The sequence below is a fragment of the Anopheles funestus genome, chromosome 3RL (genome assembly GCF_943734845.2).
Source record: "Anopheles funestus chromosome 3RL, idAnoFuneDA-416_04, whole genome shotgun sequence".
In the NCBI taxonomy this organism is placed as follows: Eukaryota; Metazoa; Arthropoda; class Insecta; order Diptera; family Culicidae; genus Anopheles; species Anopheles funestus.
The window spans coordinates 68,049,265-68,069,289 of NC_064599.1; the positions used below are offsets into that span (position 1 = coordinate 68,049,265).

The 20,025-nt window shown below is 40.3% G+C and overlaps 1 protein-coding gene across 1 annotated transcript; it reads right to left on the reverse strand.

Moving 5' to 3' along the window:
- Positions 1 to 163: 163 nt before the first annotated feature.
- LOC125769027 (beta-1,4-glucuronyltransferase 1) lies at positions 164 to 19,916 on the reverse strand. Its single transcript, XM_049437425.1, has 4 exons — positions 18,724 to 19,916; positions 12,957 to 13,924; positions 9,032 to 9,185; positions 164 to 1,450 (listed from the first exon to the last, which is right to left on the reverse strand). Exons 1-4 carry the CDS (start codon positions 18,730 to 18,732, stop codon positions 1,160 to 1,162), a joined length of 1,422 nt encoding a protein of 473 aa, XP_049293382.1. The 5' UTR covers positions 18,733 to 19,916; the 3' UTR covers positions 164 to 1,159.
- Between the last annotated feature and the right edge of the window lie 109 nt (positions 19,917 to 20,025).

The following is a 20,025-nucleotide window of genomic DNA, read 5'->3' on the forward strand; positions in this document are numbered from 1 at the left end:
TTGCGAAAATTGTAATTACTTCAGCCCTCTGTGGCTGATAAAGTCGTAATCATATAACAAAATAAATAACAAAAGGAACAAATTTGCATCAAGTCAATACTTACATTTACCATATCTAATCCACTAAATGCACTTACAATGGAAACATTCGAAAGACAGGATGAAAATTCAAAAATCGTCACATTTATTTATGGCATTTACTTTCATCACTTCCTACGGCTTACAAAATAGCTATTTACAAACGGACGAACATCAACAAATAAGTCTGCTAGGGATTAGGTTCATTTTAGCACAAAGCATAAGACTTCGATTTTCTCCAACGCGTGAGATCATGGTTTGGAATACAAATTTATCTAAACATGCTGGTGCTCCCATGCTGCCTGTAGCCGACGGTTACACCTCTTGGTGGTAGCATTCTTTGTACGAGGATATATATATATATATATAGTTCCTAATGTGTTTTTTTTAAACGAGGTGACTCATAACCAAACACCTAAAATTGCACCATTTGCACGTGAAATACAGCTCAACACTGACGACGGTTCGAAGCATGGCAACACCCACGGTATCATTGTTCACTGTGCTTAAGCTTGATTTTTTTTTGTGTTCTTTTTCTTTCCAATACTTTTGCTATTATCGGTCTGGAACGAATGAACATAAACGAAAAAAATTACATAGTATTATTATGTTGGATAGTAATTACTGCGTGCCGGTTTGTGTATAGCTTCTCGAACAAACGAACGCGGCTCGTAACTTTGCTTTGTTTGCTTTTGCTGGGTGGCACTATAGACATAACATTGGACGTGGAGAGCGATGAGAACAGTTGAAGTAGTCGCCTTAAAACTCTCGTCTACACGTACGGAATAAAGTTTTGCTTGCATTCGTTGGGTGAGACACACATTCTTGCGAACGAGTACGCTAGCAGTCGAGTGGTGAAAAGCTATCAACATGCTCTACTGCCAAAACGGGTGGACCTATCATTTGTACCGGGTATGTCGGGTGATGTCTTCATTTGTGATTGGTTTTGTTTTCCTTTTCTTTTTGCATTAATTTACATGTTTCTTTGCTTGTACTCGTTCGTCAATGCAACCGATATGAACGTGTTTATCCATAACTCAACCTTCTCGTTTATTTGTCTCGATCTACTACTATTGCTTTACTAATGCTTCTCCCCGACACCGACCGCAGCACCGACACCGACCAACCCCGGACCGACCGCACCCGGACCGTGCTGCTGTTTCGCGGACTTCTTCGGCAGCAGCATTCGCAGCGGATCCTTGTGGTAGCGTGCAAACACTTCGCGCTTGAACACCTCGAAGTATTTGCGATTGACGTTGTTCTGACGTTCGCGCCACGCTGGCCGGCTCTTCTTGTTCTGTAGGCCCCAGTGCACGGTGAACAAGGGCGTCAGCACCTGGAACTGATAGCCTGCCACAAACATTTCGTACACCTGCAATGGAAACCGTGCGAAACAGGGATCGATAAAGAACGGGGGGAAAAAACGTATTGCATTAAGGTTGTGCTGAGTTGAGTGCGGTTTAAGTACAGGGTATAGAGAAGGAAAAAAAAGAAAGAATAAAGCACCGATGAAGCACATCGGCAGTAGTTAGTAATGCTGATTGCATTGATTTATTTATTTATGCAAAACATTAACAATATGGAACAGTACGGTTGTGATTGTGCAGTGGGGCACTTTATTAACAGGTACTTGAAAATATAAAAAAACATAAATTCAATACTTAGTACGAGATTATATTGAGTTTTTTTTGGCATACAAAAACCCCCTGAAAGTATGCAATTTGTTAGCAATATAAGACTAATATCTGAAGAACATTTTATTGATTCAAACCTTTACAAAGTAATACAAGAAGGAACAATGCCTATAGGGGCGTCAAATGTAAATCCTAAATAATAAATTAACGGAGAGAAATAAGCAAAACTTGTTTTTTTTGTTGTTGTTTCTAATTTTAATAATTAGAGTTTGGTAAAACAAAAAACTTTTTTATTGATTAAAAAAATAAGAAAACCGAAAATGAAATGTTTGCAGCACTTTGGAGTAAATTTTTAATTCAATTTTTTTAATTATATAAAAAATTTTGATGAATAAAAATAAAAGTAAAAATAAATAATAAATAAAAAATAAAAATAAAAGTTAATAAAAATCAAGGGAAAAGACGAGGAAAACTTTATGAAAAAATTAAACGGAAGGTAGAAAGAATCCGGAAACGAAATGAAGTAGCGAATAAAATCAAAATAGTGGAAATCGTATTAAGTTACATGTACATACAAAAATGTAATCATCATATTATCTAATCGATAGGAACAAAGAGTCACGGGAAAGATGATCAGTTAAAGAGGTAATAGATGAGGGATCTGCTTTGTGCATCAAGAGACCTTGAAGAACTTGAGTCTCCATACGTCAATTCTCTAGAGAGTAACAGGCTTAGTAACTGACATCGAATAGAGTAAGAGGAGAGTTGCGTAGTTGATCGAACTAAGAAAAATCTTCAGAAAAATCTTCTGACAACTCTAGAGAAACTCTACTGCTCCTTTTAAACACGACCCACCATAGCGGCACATGGAAAACCCATGTAGGTATAATGAACATAACACTAGTATAGTGTACAGTATCATTAAAATTATGGAAATAATGGATCAGTAAAATTAGGCGTAAGTTTGAGGATGAAATCCAAAGTTCTCATCGTTTCAATGCATATCTCATGTGAGAGAGATTAGCTTAGTAACAGCATAAATCGCATGATCACGCACTAAAGACACACGATGCCAGACAGACATGTTAATGGAGTAGGCAACGCTCATTGGGGAATGAGATAAACATTACAAAACTTTTTTTTTCAAATTTAAGGAGAGAAAATTAACAGTGAACCTATTGAAAAATAAGTTAAGAAGCTGTTGAAGGTTCTCCAGAAGAGGACTTCAAGCTTGGGTACACCAGATGAACCACCGGAAAAAACAAAACGCAAATTTCAATTTCAATATTTACAAGTACACATAAATGATTCTAGACACAAATGGAAAACCTTGTGCTTATTTTGTTTTTAGCTAAACTAGAAGAAGAAAATTATTAAATAAAAAAATGGATTAAAAAAACCTATGCTTGCGTGATGAAAATTAACAACAAATAAAGCAAGACTTGCAATGCATACAATAAAAATTATAGTACGATGCGTCAGCAACACGAAAATGTCATTCAAACCCGATACTTACTCGATAAATTACATCACTCATAGTCATATTTCAGTGAAATGTTTACTTTTTCGTTTATGTCAGGCAGTAAAGCGCATAAAACAACAGTCAAACCTAACCAGCTCCCTTCCATCCGCTCCTATTTCCGTGCGTCCATTCAGCATTCATTGACAGGTCGTGTGTCCTTTCCGTCCCAAAAAGGGTCACGTTTCCATCATGATCAAGAGGGGCCGGGAAAAAAGAACGCTGCACCGTACGGGACTGTTTGTTCTACAGCCTACCATCTCTTAGCATCTTAGAACAAAAGGACACAGGTTTTTTTTTGTTTCGCTTTCTGCCCATCGTTACCAACAACAAAAAAAAACGCCCCTCGGATCGTAAAACAAACCCCAAATCTAAACAAACCAAAAGCCTGACCCGGGCACGACGTGTATGCCCGATAAACGGCTTCCGATTGGGTCGAATGCGTCGAACGTACGGGAGAAATCAATAAGACAAAAGGATGCATGATGCAAACCGGCACGTCTACGCGTTACACGGTACATCAAACCGAGGCTGTTTTGGGTTCGTTTTTGGGGCCAAGCAATAACAAAACGAAAACGTATTCCCAAAAACACACAATGGAAAATTGCTCCATCAGATGAACGGTTCGTTTAGGAGAGGTTTGTTTTCCAGGTTTGAAGTGACTATAAAATGGCTAAAGACTGGACATTTTACGTAATAGGAGATGGATGGCACTATCTGACGCAGCTATTTTACACCTCAACCTTTAGCTTTTCGGCTCCTTTCCAAGCTTTTCTTACCGGCTTTATTCAATTCTTTGTTTTTAGTTCTCAAAATTGTTCACAAAAAATATAACAGAAATTTATTAGTCTTACTGCGCTACTATCATCTCCACTAGCCAACAATTTCTTAGAGCAACGCCATGAATTCCAAAGCGTTAGCACACGCTCTGCCCATAAAACAAACAACACCACTATCATAATGTGACAGAAATTGCATCATATAATATTTATTGGTGCAAACGAAAACGATGCCAACCGATGGCCTACGTTCCGTTGTTTGTGGTTAAGGTTTTATTTTTGGGGACAGATTTTTACGTTTACGCTGCTTGGAGTGTGCAAAGATGGTAGCCGGAAAATCCTGGCACGACCCCAGAAGTAACGAAACCCTACCAGCCAGCCATACAAAACAAACAAAAACGTAAGACGATAGACGAATTATGAAACAGGCCGATCTCGGGAAAGTCTCGAACACTTTCCATCTCATCACTTCACTACTGCGGCCGCCTGTTTTGCTGGTATATTCAAACGCACCGCCGTAAAGTGCTATTTGGTGAAATTTAAGAACGAAACGCACTAGAATGGATGGTGATAACGGTTGCGAAGGGCAAACGGTTCGGCCTAAAGCTCCAGCAATGGTTTTAATATAGTTTTTATCAATTCCAAACACGCGCTAGTTAAATGTCTCCAGTGTAAGGAGCAAATCACACTCGAACACACTCTTTCGTACATCCTGTGACATCCCGCACGAAGCTATGGGGAAAAATAAAAAAAAAAACTTCACCACGGGAGGAAAAGTCAACGACTATTTTACCCTGCCGTCTTGCGTGCAAGTTTAATCTAAGTTGCAAAAAATGAACCAAAAATGCTACCGATTTCGGTCCCGCACTGAAGTACGGCGAACAAAAAGGGGTAAGAATCTTACCTCCACTAAAAAAGATCATCAGTATTCACCGATACGGGAATGGTTGGGTTTTCGGGAGCTCTTGTTTTGCTGGTCCGGAGTCTGGTTTTTATGCTGTCCTTTCCACTTTTTGCTTCACAGCGCAAAACGAGACGGGATGTTCTTCGTGCATGGGACATTTTTAAGGCAGTCACTTTATGGTAACAATCCCAGCAGCGACCTGCGAAAACCCACGTTCCTGGCTGGTTGTATTATCGGAAAATTATCGAACTCGATAAAAAAAAGGTCAAGCCGTCAAGGCGTGTGTTGGTGGGCAGGATTTCATGGAATATTGGAGATATGGGGATCTGGCCGATCTCTGGTAAGCGGTGAAATAATAATTGGATTTTTAAATTATTCATGTAAGCTGATTGGAAGTTGGGTAAAATCAAATAAACTTTGCTTGATCGAAACGACCGTCGGGGTGGTAAAATCGGCAAAACAACAATTCAATTGCACCAACATTTGCTGTATGTCGGTGTGGTTAAAATAGTCTTTGGGAAGAAATGTTTCCATGACATGAATTTTACATGTGTATTTTACATTTGACTCTAAAATTGTCTTTCAATGATAAATCTTTAAATTTTCTTATTTCTCCACTCCTTTTATGTCATTTTCATATTTACTTATTTATTAAAACCATTAGGCTTAATAATTACTGCTAGAATAATGATCGATTAGAGGGTCTCCAAACAACAGAAGCGTACTACAATAAAAAGCGTACCAAACTACAATACGAAATAGGATTACCTAAATGAGTGAAAGAAATTTTAGAAGGTTTATAAGGACATCAGGAAATAAAATTCGACGACCACCAGTCCGAAATGGAGTTAAGATGATACTGAAGACAATGACAGTCATCACAGGAAGAGATAGTATGAAATATTTTGATGTCAACAGAATAAAGAACATATTCAGCAGAAGGTAAAACATTAAAAATATTATTAACAAACAGAGCAAACACGAGGGGAGGGAGTGCCTTGAGGAACACCAAAAGAACAGGAAACACATCCAGAAATATAAGGACTGTGTTTTTAACTATTTTATCTATAACACTACAATAAAAATCTGATATTGCCATCAATTTGCCATTTGAGTTTCATCCAAATCAAATTCCAGAATGGTTTGAATCACCTTAAAAGACTTTAGGGAATGAATTGTCCAGTGTCATTCTAATGACGTGATCAACCTATAGGATCTAGGCGTGAAGAGTTTGTCGTTGTAGCGACTCCACCAATGTTTTTTCCATAAATTCGGGATCAAACCGCCTTCACAACATTTTCCTTTTGAACCCGACTAAAATCGTTTTGTCAACTTTATACTAGAGATGTGCAAAGTGAATAAGAGTGAGATAGCAAACTAGCAAAATGAATATACTGCTCGCTCTCTATAGAAAAAAAAAACTAAAAACTTGAAAATTTCCTAAGGCTATAGCAATAGCTTTTTTTCGGAAATTTAGTAACATTTTAAAAGTTGATTTATTTTGATGCGAATTGGTTGGAATAAGTTTCTTTTCACTCAAATAATGCTTGAAATTAAAAAAAGAATAAAAAATCAGAAAAAAAATTAAAAACATTTTCAACTTGAAAATTTCATAAGGCTTACCCCTTGCCATTTTTTTGAGAAATATTGCAAAAAAATTCAAATTAATTTATTTTAATGCCAATTGGTTCAAAAAAGTTTGTTTTCACTCAAATAATGCTTTAAATAGAAGAAAGCATAAAAAATAAGAAAAAAATTAAAAAATTCTAAAAATCCGAAAATTCTACGACTCCGAAATGAGTCGTTAAACGAGCTGACTCCTAATAACGACTCATTCACTCTGAGTTGACTCACTAAAAAGAGTTGTTATTCTCATCTCTACTTTATACACGGTCCGTGTCTAAGAAGCACATGTTAGAACTAGGACCATATAATTTTTTACCAGAATCCCATCAGCGACTGCCTTAATAGGCTTTGTTATTGAATATCCCACAGGCAGACAGCTTTTCAGATCCAAGAAGTTGGAGGACTTTTCACGTTTTTAGTAAATACACCATATCACCTTTTTGAGGAGTCTAGACAGGTTTACCGAGTCGTCTTGTAATTTAATAGTGTGTGTCATTGTTAAAGTTTATTCAAAACACCGCCCTTGCCCCTTTTTAGAGTAACAACAAACAATACTTAAATACAGTATGTTACAGCGCAATTGTCCAACAACATGGAATGTGCAGTAAAATTATATATTCAAACTTTTCCGTTTTATCCCTTTTTCAGTACCTTTTTCAGTAGAAAATTGTGCAGCATGTTGTGGTACCTTATTCCAGAAAATGACGTTCATCGTCAACGTTGCACTAGAGCAGTGCGCTCCCGTCATCCGTTACATTATGACAACTTATTTCATCAACAGTCAGCAAGTAAAAAAAAAAATCATATTTGCATGGTAATGAAAATTATAAACTCATACTGATGCAACGACATGCATTTCAGCCGGCCAGAATAAGCGGAAAAAGTGAAGTATTTTCCATGAATCTGGCACAAAACGTGTAACACAAAATTCGCAAATGGCGTAATGCACATCCATGCCAGCAACGTAATTAACCGAAAATAAAAACCCAAACCCAGAGTATCAGCGAAAAATGAAATAAAAACAGAGCCACTCTTCATGGCTTCGGGCGACCATAAACTACACCGTCGTTGAATTTGTTTCGCTCGCGCAAATCTCCGACGTTTGTCTGCGGCTGGCGCACCGAATACTTCCTGGCGTACAGATTTAGCGACCAGAACACTAGCAGCACTTCTCCCTGAAGAGGTGCTTACCCGCAGAGTTTTGTCCGTGGCTAGGATTTTCGAACGAAAGCTAAAATACGAACTAAAATCATGCCCTCCCATCAACCGCACCCAGCCCCGGTTCCCGGTGCACTTCGAGTAGCGATGATGCAGTGCTTGGGAAGCCAAAAAAAAAAAAGAAAATGGCACATCCAGCGTATGCAGCTTCATCCAGGCGTGAAACTAATTTCCATAGCCAATTTGCAATCGTCGAAAGTGTGCAACCGAAGCGCGCGAGGCGAGTAGCCTTCACGCGGTGAAAAACGCACGCAAGTATGGCGATTTGTCTTGCTCAAGCAGCTGGCCAACCATTATCGCAGCCACACGGTCGTGGACCAGAATTCGCGGAACACAAAATCACTGAGTTAACACTAGGAAAGGTGTGTGTGTGAGAGAGAGAGAGAGAGAGAGAGAGAGAAGAGATGTTGCCCCACAGCAATGCGTGCCATATTTTTTGGCATTGGGAGGGAAATTGAGAAAAACTGCCTGCAGAAAAAGCCTGCACGGGCCTTCAAAAGGAACTTTTAATTTCCAAACGGTGCGTACCAGACGGATTATCTTTCCCAGTTTCCCATGAGGGTTGAGGAGAAGTTTCCGAAGCATTTGGAACGTTGTGCCGGACATCGGAAGTTCTTGGCTTAAGTTGCCAAGTCGTTGCTGGTGCTGCTGCTGCGAGCAAGATGATTTATGCCGATGGATGGAAAATTTTCTCCAGAATTCAATGAACCGGTTGATGTTTGAAACGACGGTTCGTGTTGGGAACATGAAAGAAAGCAAAAAAAAAAAGTTTCTAACACTGCCGCTGGTACTTCTGCCGCGGACAACAATTAATTTTTTTAGCGTTCCGTACGGATGGCGGTGGATGGGCCGCTTTTGGATGGAGGATGGCACGGCCATGCCTTAAAGCACAATCCGATTATTGGATCTGAGTGCACAGTTTTTGATGTTATTGCAAGTTTGCATTGCTTACTTTTTTTTTGTTTCACCTAAGTTTTCGTCCAGTGGCGATGGCCTTAAAACGACTTTAAAGTTTTTTTTTTGCAGCAGAAGATTTTCAATACATTTTTTTTATAAAAAAGTATTTTTTTACAGTAAATAATAAACAGTACAAAAATTTCATGCGAAAATTGATAGGAAACAACACAAAAGAGAAGATGTAGCGAAATGATGAAAATATTTCATATAAAGTCTTCATTTACTCCCCACAGTTTTTATGCTGAAATGGGCCCATTTAGTCTTCGACAAAAAAAAATCATATTAATAGCATTCCCAACCAAATCAGCACACTTACCTGCGTATTGCGCGTGTAACCATAACCAAGGAAACGCTCATCATGCGGCGGTACCGTGTCGGGTGCAACATAAAACGGTTCATAAAGAAACTCAAAGTTCGTCACATTGTGCGACACCTTCGTTTCGTCGCTTTCGGTAACGTCTGCCTGCCACCTGTGAAAGCAAAGCAAAAAGAAAAAGAAACAGGTTAAAATAAAATGGCAGATATGAACGTTTGCGTTAACTATACAGCACATAAAATAAGGACGTCATCGCTTCATAAGCCTAGTTCATCGATCATTAACCGATTAAAACTTCCTAACCGATCGTAAAAAAAAACCCAACCGTGCAATTACTGTCGATCCGCTGCTGGTTGCCCGTTAGGTTACGTACGAAAGCTGCTCCTTTTGCTACTCAGCATAAAGTGTTTTGCGTTGCCATTTTGCAGCGTTCAAAAAAGTTCCATCGCAAAAAGGCACGAAACAACATCCCGTAGCGAGGTAGGAGGTTAAAATTATGCGATCGATGTTGTAAAAATCCCATTGTTCGAACAGCTCGTTATGGTGGAGGTATTAAAATTTTGCGGAGGGTTAAGAATGATTTTCCCTTCCAAAGTCTACGTCTACGGGTACACTTTTCTCGCACCATTACCCGTACGACTTATTGCTTTCGTAGCTTGTCGTAAGGGGATGGGTGGCTCCAAACATCTTCAGAATGTTGAACCGGACAAGGAAACAAAAAAAAAACAAACCCGAAACCCTCCTTAACCGACCCCCCACCCCCCCCCCGCCTCCTGGTCCTCCCTTTTGTTTGTTTGTGGTCCCATGTGTTAAGTCTCGCAGCATTACGGGCGACGGGCGCATGAAAATCAGAACATCTCATCTTTTACGAGCCCCTTAAATTAGAGAACTTATTTGAAGGGGGCACAAGTAACGGTTCGGATTTTTCGCAGCATCACAAACAGCGCCACTTCCATCGCCGGTACCAGGAATAAACCGCAAAACGAAACCGATGAGCATCGCATAAAGCATCAACCAGGGTCGGAAGAAGATGCCATATTGAAGAAATAGGTGTTCTGAGTGAGTGTACCGTCCAGAACCATGCCAACACATCGAAGGATATAAATTATCTTACGAAGGAGAAAAACCCAACAAAAAAAACCGTCCCTACTTTGAACCATAACGGACAAAAGCGCAAGTCTCGCTACTTCGACTGCCATTTTTCGCTTGCAAATGGTCACACTGGCGTCAAGCGAGATATGAAGATATTATCGTATCGCGTTTTGTCTTCCTCCACCGCTAGTGACCATGGACTACGTTGACACACCAGCAGAAGGTTTGTTTAATGGTTTAATTGTTTAATGGTGGCAGAGGTTTATAAACCTGCCAAACGATCGAACTAAAATCGAAAAGTTTCTCTTTCGGAAACGCTTTACATTTTGTATCGTTAATTATTATTGCTCTAGTTAGATAAGATATTTTTTACGATATTTTAAATAACAATAAAACTGTTTTGAATAATAGAAAAAAAACCCTTAAAAAATCACTCACAATCACTGAATGTGCTTCATCTTAGTCCGTCAACATTTATGTAGATGTCATTAGAAATCACACATTACCACTTCGAGTAAAGCATTCATCTAATGTTACACAGAAGACAATCAATTACATCCCAATACCGATGGCCGGTCGTACATGCCGTCGACCGTCCGCCAGACACGTAATAAGCAAAATTAAATCCTTTTTCGTCCTGATCCAACCATACGCCGCGTCGATGGCATTACCCGGCTCAACTGATGAATGCCACAGTCACACGTATACGGGTTTCTCACTTTTACTACGATTGCAACCATCAGCATGTTTTATTACCCATCTCTTACCAGTTCGGATGGCTGCCATTTTATGGCGCTCTCGTAACGTCCGCTGACTACCGTGGCCGGTTGGCCACATTTGTGGACAGGTCCGTTACCGTCAGATTCATCTTCTCTAACCGATCACCATTCCATTTGCAATTGGTACTAGGAGCTGTACGTCCACCTTCCAGTGCCGTTCGTATGGTTCGGTTTACCCAACTACATACATACGAAAGTACATACGTCACGCGAACAAGTCACCCCTTACACAACTTCACATACCTATAGAATTAATGATTGCATCAGAAGCGATGATAAATAACGCTATAGTGCAAATGGCCCTTGCAATAATAAATCTTGTGCCTCGCATTACGCACCGTCGATCGTGAAAATCGAAGCGAAGTGATTGTTACACGAAATAAATGAATAAACAGTCATTTGCACCATTGCGGGTAGTCGGCGGGACACCGATCCCGTAATAAGCGAGGTACGGTAGCTGGCTGGCCAAGTCCGTAACGGTAAGCGCTCGTAAAACCGGAGCACTTGTCAGGAGATAGTAAAATCAATTTACTTCTTGCAGGTTTTATGAGTGCCAGCTTGCCCTAAACCGGCGCTCTATAAATCCAGCGCTAGTTATGGTAGATGGCAGTGTGGTTTGGCTGATTGATATCGCGATCAACACTAGCTTGTCGGTTTAATAAAACCATGAGTTCTTGGGGTACGTTATAGAAAAGGCGACTTTTGCGTTTGAACGAATTAGGCGTTTTGTCCAGTAACTTCTCAGGAATAGAGAACGATTCGTTGACCAAAACGACTTCCAACATATGAATCATCAACACAGAATATTCTGGAATATTTTTTTTGTTTTTACTTTTACCCCGTCATTAAACGCTTAGCAATTGTCACGTTTGCGAACGCGATTCATAAATATTTTGCGAAACTCCATATAAAAAAATTGCGAAATGCCGCTGTACGTGTATTTTCAGAGAAAAATCACTATTCGAAGCGCGACTTGACGCCATGACAGTTTTCTGTAATGGAGGCCTATTTTTAAAACCGAACAATGGCTGTAATTCGAAAAAAATCTCATCTCGACGTCAAGTTTTCAAAAAAAACAACATTTATAAATTTTCCAATCTCCTAAGGCTACAGCCTTAGCTTTTTTTTGAGTAATTTTGAAAAATTTTATAAGAGGATTTATTTCAATGCCAATTGGTTGAAATAAGCTTCTTTTACTCAAATAATGCTTTAAACAAATAAAAGAATAAAAAATCATAAAAAAATAAAAAAAATCTAAAACTTTGAAAATTTTCTAAGGCTATAGCCTTGGCTTTTTTTGAATAATTTTGCAAAATATTAGAAATTAATTTATTTTAATGCGAATTTGTTGAAATTAGTTTCCTTTCACTCAAATTATGCTTTAAATGAAAAAAAAACTAAAAAATAATAAAAAAAATCTACAAATTTGAAAATCTTTGAAGACTAAAGCCTTAGCTTTTTTTGGGAAATTTATCAAAATTTATAAATTAAAGTATTTTAATGCGAATTTGTTGAAATAAGTTTGTTTTCATTCAAATTATTGGTGCATTGTTAATGATCTACGGTACTGTTAGCAACAGCCGTTGTTTGTATCACATTAGTCAGCAGTATCCGGCGACGAGCTTTCTTCATGGTCCGTTGTTTTGAAACATCGTCAATAGATTTAAAGAACTTGCCTTTATCATCGATTTCATCAAAACAATAAATCTAATACTTACTATAATTGTCTTTGTTAAAATTAAATTAATTTAATTCAAGATTATTTTCTCACTTATTTATTGGAAGATGTTTCAAAATGTCGACATTCGATTTTGGAGTATTTCTATCCGATATTTACATCTGGCGTAGGTGACCAAACATCGATTAAAACCAAACTAATAGGCAATTGTCTCTAGGCCAATAATTATGACGACAATCGTCTATTGGAGAATGTTACTGGAAACTCACCGAATCACTGATCATCAAACAGAAGAGATTATGTGAATTCTGGCCTTTAAACGTAATAAAGATTTCAAATATTTAACCAACACGCACATAAGCTTAATTTCACTTACCGAGAAAAATTTGTCGCAAATTGGTTGTAGATAAACACCTTGTGATGGAACGGTCGCGCCAGGCCTTTGTTCGCCAGCCGTATGAGGTCAGTCTTGTTGCGCGGGAACCGTACCCGCTCGTCCAGCTCGTACGTCGGCACAACGAACGCCGTCAGATGGTGTGGTTTCTGCTTTCGCAGAAACTTGTCCAGCTGCTCGGCAAAGTTAACGCTCGGCACAATATCAACGTCGGTTAGAAACACGTGACTGCACTGGCAACCCTTTCGGGCGACGTTGCGCAGATGGTTCTGGGGGTACGGATTCTTGATACGCCACTTGCTCGTGTCCGGTTTGCGCAGCTTGAGCAAATCGTTCAGTGTCGCTTCCGGTTTGGCACAATCGAACTTGGTGAAATCGCTTACGTGTACACTCTTCAGATGCGTTGGAGCACGCTCCTTTGGCAGCACCAGATGAAAACTAACCCGCTCCCGGATCGGTCGAAAGCAGGCCCGTAAATAGGAGAGATAAATCTGCAACAGATACAGCTCATCATTGCCGGCTGCGAAGATCGCGGTCGAGATAGGTCCGGACCAATGGTGAGACACCTGGACGAGCGAGTAGATCTTCTCCAGCGAGCTCTGCGTCGCTAGACACACGCTGTAAGTGTCGGAGAGCTCCGGAAATCGTTCGCCTACCACAGCAAAGTCAAAGACCTTGTACAGACGGCGTGTATCCCAGCGTCCCAGCCGAAGATCCAGCCCGGAGAAGACGGCTTTATCCGTACTGTTGGCGAGACTTTCGGCCAGCACGTACTCCAAGCAGGTGGCAGGCGTCAGAATTGGGGCGCGCGGTACCATTGAGACGCCGTCGTCCACACTGCTGCTGTACTGGTTGCAGTCTCCGCTGTGCAGCAACCGCACCGTAAGGAACACATTGGACAGTGTTAACGCTAGCACGCTTGCAATACTGAGATTCCAGAGGCGGCATGTCTGTAAATATTGTAAAAACAAAAAACAAACAATTTAGATTGTAGAGTTGTACGAATGCTAATGACCAACGGCATATGTTAGGTTAGATGGTGGATGGAAAATTCGCAGGACCCTTTCCTACCACCAAGGCGAAGAAACACACCACCGTTCCTCTAGGCGCTGCTGCGAAACTATTTCAGGAATCGCACGCTTTATTACGAGACGGATGAACGAATGGTCTCACTAACAGTTCCCAGGGTTCGGTTTTAGGACCAACACTATGGAACTTCATGTACGATGACCTATTCCATTCGGAGCTGTTGGGGACGAGTGCGGACATTATAGGGTTTGCCGACGACGTGGCTTTCACCCTTATCGGAAGGGACCCACAGGAAATCTGCGCCCTTGCTGCGAGGAGCCTGGAGACGGTCGAACGTTGAATGGGTGGTGTGGCTCTTGCTTGCTTGTAAATAAGTCAACTACGAGGAGGGGAACACACGATCTTTTCCACGGAGACGCTCAAAGACCCCTGGTTAACGTTGGGAACAGCAATGTCCGTTAAGCGACACCTTCGTGGGGAAGGACACTCATCGAACCACAGTTCTTCGAGTAGACAGCGCCTTCCAAACTGTCTCCTACGACGCCGGTTACGTGGTTGCGAGCATCATCAACGCCACGACGATAAGGTAGCGAGGGGACGTTCAGCATCAGGCATACGGAAGCGACATCGAGAGAAGATCATGGAACGCTGGTAACAACCGTGGACAGCCGGAGCGGAGCAGCAAAGATCGCCTGGGATGAAGACGAGGAGAGTTATCCCGGACAATATGTCTTGCGTAAGTCGTAAACACGAAGAAAATGATTTCTCCGCAGCAGCAGGAAAGAAAAGCAGCGGCAGGAGCTAACACCCACCAAGAAATAGCGGCAACGGATGGGCGGATTATAGAAGCAGCAGCGGAATGAAGACACAAAGCAGCAGCGGCGGAGATAACTTGGAAGGACAACGCAGATGCAGCCTTGACATACGATCTTGCATGGAGTACTACGCACATCAGAGCATCGGCAAGATACGGAACAGGACTAGGAATAGTTTCGTCATCTCGGAGGGTTTGGCTTGTAAGCGTAGGGCGGCTTTTGAGGTGGGTGCTTTTTGAAGGTACTTTCTCTCCCAGTTGAAAAAATGGGTCTTCGCCAAGGAGATGATCTAGGCTGAAGAAAAGCCTGTCGCTAGAAAATCATCCGTGACGCAGAGATAGAAAATTCGGCGACCATCTTCTATAAGTCAATCCAGGTCCTGGCATCCTCTGTTGGCATACGCATGGTTTACGATTCTCCTACGTCGCAGACGCCCGGCAAAGGATCGAGCATGTGCCAGAAAACCTTGGGTTGGAAATTAACGAGGGAATAGCCTAATTTACGGCGGCACCGCTGGCGGCCCTGCTAACTTATCCTGATTTACGCAGAGGTAACTGATACAGATAAGTGATCATACATTCGAAGTTGTTCCAAATTTCTTCATAAAAGGTTGCATACAAAACACCAACAACAACAATGTTGTTGAGATACGCGCTAGGGTGCTGCCTCACTATGGTACAGCGAATAAGACTCGTTAGGTCGGTCATGTCATTCGAACAGCACCAGACGATCCAGTCTGTAAAGTCTATTTTGGTCATACACAACTACAGAGGATGCAAACTGAGATGGAGTTGATAGGTACACATGAAGGATCGGAACATTCAAATGCCAGACGATGCCGCTTGATCGTGAACTAATCTCAAAGCGATTGTAGCACAAAATAAGACAAGAAGAAACTTAAAAATTCATTCCACCTGATAAAATAATTCACCACGCAGTGTTATAACGATATTCTATGATTCTTTTTACTTTTCTAAGCTATCCATCGTTAGGCTAGGTAAATATTTGCACAGTTAACTAATCGAACAAGATTCACAACACAGTGCCCTTTTTACTGTTGTGTTGCCTTTATTTCATTACAGCCCTTCCCTTTCCGCTTCCAGCCCAAAATTCCGCTGCCCTGATCGTCCATCGAAGCTCTTCCGTAATCTTATTTTCGATTATTTCCACCTTCAAATAATCATCCATCGAATGATTGCTTTTCCGTGCCGGGCGAACAAATTGAGCAGCGTAACCGGGACAACTGTTGCATAATTTATGTGAACCCATCCTAAGATTTTTATCCCTTCGACCTGCCGCGACACGTTGGATTTGTCCGCTGGTAAAGCGGACGACTAATCAAAATGCAAAGCAGCGTCCCCGAGCCTGCCTTACATTCCGGGAATGCGGAAACTCACTCCAAAACACATACACACACATACACCGAATTACAGACAGCTTCTCGCCTTTCGGCCAGCAAAACAACATCGCGTGAAGAATAAAAAAAAGCAAAAAAAAAGTAATGCCGGCTAAAAGTTTCCACCAGGTGAACAAGTCATGCCACGACTGATCATCGCGGGATTACTCAAACACCCGGCTGTCGCATTCGCTGAATAATTCAGCGCCGACTTTTTCGCTTGGGGTGAGCACTTTCCTTTTTCTTCCGTGTCAAACGCTTTGTTGTTGGGTGGTCCCAACGAAAAAAGAAGAAAAAAAAAACAAAATAAATTCCCAAACCCTCAACCACGGTGCGAGAATTATGAAACGCGATTAGTCATTCTTGCATTATTTAATTTCGCGACAGAATGAAGACAAAGATGTGCCCGGTACGGGGAAGGATGGGAATGGATGGGAAGGGTGTTGTCGGGTGTCACATTTATCAATCAGGATTATTGGGCAGGTAATTTTCACGCGTAAGCTGCACCAGGGAAGCACTCAACGGTCGGCTTTAGTCTTAAACGTGTGGGACCCATCAATCGGCACGCGGTGACTCATAAATCAGCACCCGACTGCAAGGGGTGGTCGGTTAAAAAAGGTGAAGATACATCTTGGTTTATTAAAATAGAATCATCATGTTCGCTAACAATAAGTATGATTCGGTGAATGGTTTGAAGTGTCTTTTTTTTAGTTTAAAAGTTTAAATAAAACAATAATATGCAGGGTGTAACTTATAATCTCGTTGCGTGAGTGTACTCACATACTGAGTTTCCCTTACTGATGATAGATTGACATTTTTTTACCATTTTCCTTAATCTTTCCTTATTCAAAAAAATATATGGTCAAAAAGTATCCCTTTCGTCCACTTAACCTCCTCCTTCTAATTTTACTAAGAAATTGTTCAAATAAAAGTATACATCACATGGTATACGCAACACAACGAGATTTGAAGTATGGTTTAACACACTGAATCGAATCTCAACTAGACTCGTCAAATCGAAGATATTTAAAATAGGCTATTATTGGCATGACTGACAAAACTTGGTGTCCCAGGTCATTTTTTGCCTAATACTTCAGCATTACCTTGATGTCTTTGCTTAATAATGTTAACTTAATTTTCTTCGATCACGCTCTGATGAATGTTCTTTTGTTTCCTTTTCACATTTTTGTTTTCCTTTTTCTTTCAACTACACTTTCCAATGTCCTCCTTAGTAATGTGTCGTCTATTCGCGACCTTAGGGAAGGAATCAAGCTGCTTAAGACCACTCTACTATAGTATATTATGCCCAACATAAGAATATTTGACTAGTTCTAGAATCGAAAATAAGATTCTAGAATTAATTCTCATAAGCTACCACTTTATAAAACTCGAATTCAGTTGATTGGCACACACTCGTAAAATTTTCATCATCACGTGTTTATTACTGCCTCTGCCGATGCATCATTTCTTCTTTCATACCTTCATTTTTACGTTCCTTCCCGTTTCCTTCATACCTTCTACACACCTTATGATCCTCTACACACCTTATGGGCCCGTGTTGTATGTGATAAACGGCGCCGGTCCACACGGCAGGACCGGGAATCAAATCCCATCCGGACGATCGTCCTGTAGCAAGGACTGATTATCCGGTTACGCGGTAAAAATAAGTCTAGTAAGCCAGAAATGACTGGGGTGACCTTAATGGTCATTAAAGCTAACAAGAGAGAGAGAGAGAGAGAGAATGTCTTCTCTTGCTCCTTTTTTCTTGGTATTATTTCTGTATGTTCTACATGTTCTAGTATCACATTTGTTTATTTAATTGGCTTAAAGATATTATTTTTTATGACTAATAAAAAAATATTATTTTTTATGAATATTTAAAAAAAAATATCTGTCTTATATGTGTTGCACCTCGCTTGTATGAATGATGAATGCATGGATGGATGAATGAAAGAATGTATAAATGAGTACGATGTATGAAGGGCTTGGTACATGGAAGAAGATGCACCGACAGACGCAACGAACCAACAAACCAAGCAAAAAGGCAGAAGGAAAGCGATCAAGACCCCAGCTACGATCAGGACCTTGCGCATGGACTAGGGAACACATAGCAACAGAACAGCCGATATGATGCCGGCTGACGATAAGACCCTTGCTACGACCCTGACTTTGGAAGATAAGGAATAACGCGCAACGATACAACCGAGCACCGAGGAAGAGTTTATATTTTATTTGTAAGTTAGTAATCAATACGGCCAGGCCGTTCTTCCTGAAGAATAAAAAATTAAAAATATATCATTGTGCAGACTTTAAAGCAGCTTATTGTGTTGAGTCATTATATAAAATTTATCGCTTGAACATTTGCTGAAAACAAGAGCCGATAAACCAAAACCAAAAAGATACAAAGTGATTTCACACATTTGTTTGGTGATCTTTGTTTAGTGAACGTAATTAAACCTGTAAACTGTTCTTTACAACTTTTAACAAAATAAGAAAAAAATAAACTTACCTGAAACATTGATTATGATTGGTGTTCTACTACTAGTTGTACAGCAGGGAAGAAAACGATCATCACTTGTTATCACCGGTCGGGTGACAAAAAGCTTCCACAATCGGCACGTGATTTCGAACTTGCAACAACTTCACGCTACCGCACATTAACACCCGCCGATTGTACTGGAGTTCGACAAACCAAATCACTGGACGGTAAACGCTCAAATAAACTCACACGATGTATTGTACCGTACGGCAGCAACTGGAACGCGCCATACTGTCTGCGGTCGCATTAATGTTGCAGCACGAGATTGCTTTTCCTTGATGGAATCATTTATTTTTGAAGCTTCTTCTGATGCCGCCGCATATAATCACGGCCACCGCAATACGTCAACGATAAGGGAAAATCAATTTATCGATCGAGCAATTATGATGCACTCGCGCCGCAGCAGACGAAACTCACGTTTTCTTCACGCCTGTTGGACGGCTATCTACGTTTTGAAGCTATTGTAGCGCGCCGGGATGGTGATCCGATGGTTTTTAGTCACTTTTAATAGATTTCAAGGACTTATCCAAGGACTTCAAGTTTTCCCATAACTTAGACACAGAGAGGTACACTGTTGTGTTGGCTTTTATTTTCGCAATCTTGCGTTTTTGAATTCTCCAAGCTTATCAAAGACAAATAATGATATCTTCCAACAATGCGCACCACATATATTTTAATGATGCGTTTTCACTGTACAAAATCACAAGCCTTCGATTGAAAAATGCACAATTTTTCTTTCACGTTGAACGTGCACGCCTTTATTTTGCTTTCCACGTTTTTTGACAAATCTTTGACAACACATTTATGGAAAGGGGGGGGTGAAGAAAAGAAAAACAACCACCATGGTGTGGATATTTCCTACTGTCAAATGTGGATCCTGAATTTCCCCAAAAATATCCCTACACGGCAAGCGCATGCGCTTCGGTACAAGAATATTTTGTAACAGATGATTTCACGATGTAAACAAACCAGATTTCACCACTTGTCGTGGTGAGAAACGGTGGTAAATATGCGAGATTTATTTTCAAAAGGCCTCGTGCTGAAGAGAATGTTACAAAATTATCAAACTGTAATTGTAATATGTAAAAAAATATATATGAAACTAATTAAATGATTGGATTGTATATTGAAATATTTTACTGCTTATGAAAAAGAACGTACAAGAAACCAGAACAGCATTCTTGTATAAACTGTAAAAGTAGCTAAAGCGATAATATCATTCGAGAAAAGAATTTTTGTTCTCATTTTATATGTAACAGTCAAGAAACTCTT

What these genes read in the sequence shown, in the direction of transcription:
- LOC125769027 (XM_049437425.1), bottom strand. An exon ending in TTTGCGACAAATTTTTCTCG is followed by an intron (nt 9,186 to 12,956) that starts GTAAGTGAAATT and finishes TTGCTTTCACAG; the next exon opens with GTGGCAGGCAGACGTTACCG. An exon ending in GTTACACGCGCAATACGCAG is followed by an intron (nt 1,451 to 9,031) that starts GTAAGTGTGCTG and finishes TTTCCATTGCAG; the next exon opens with GTGTACGAAATGTTTGTGGC.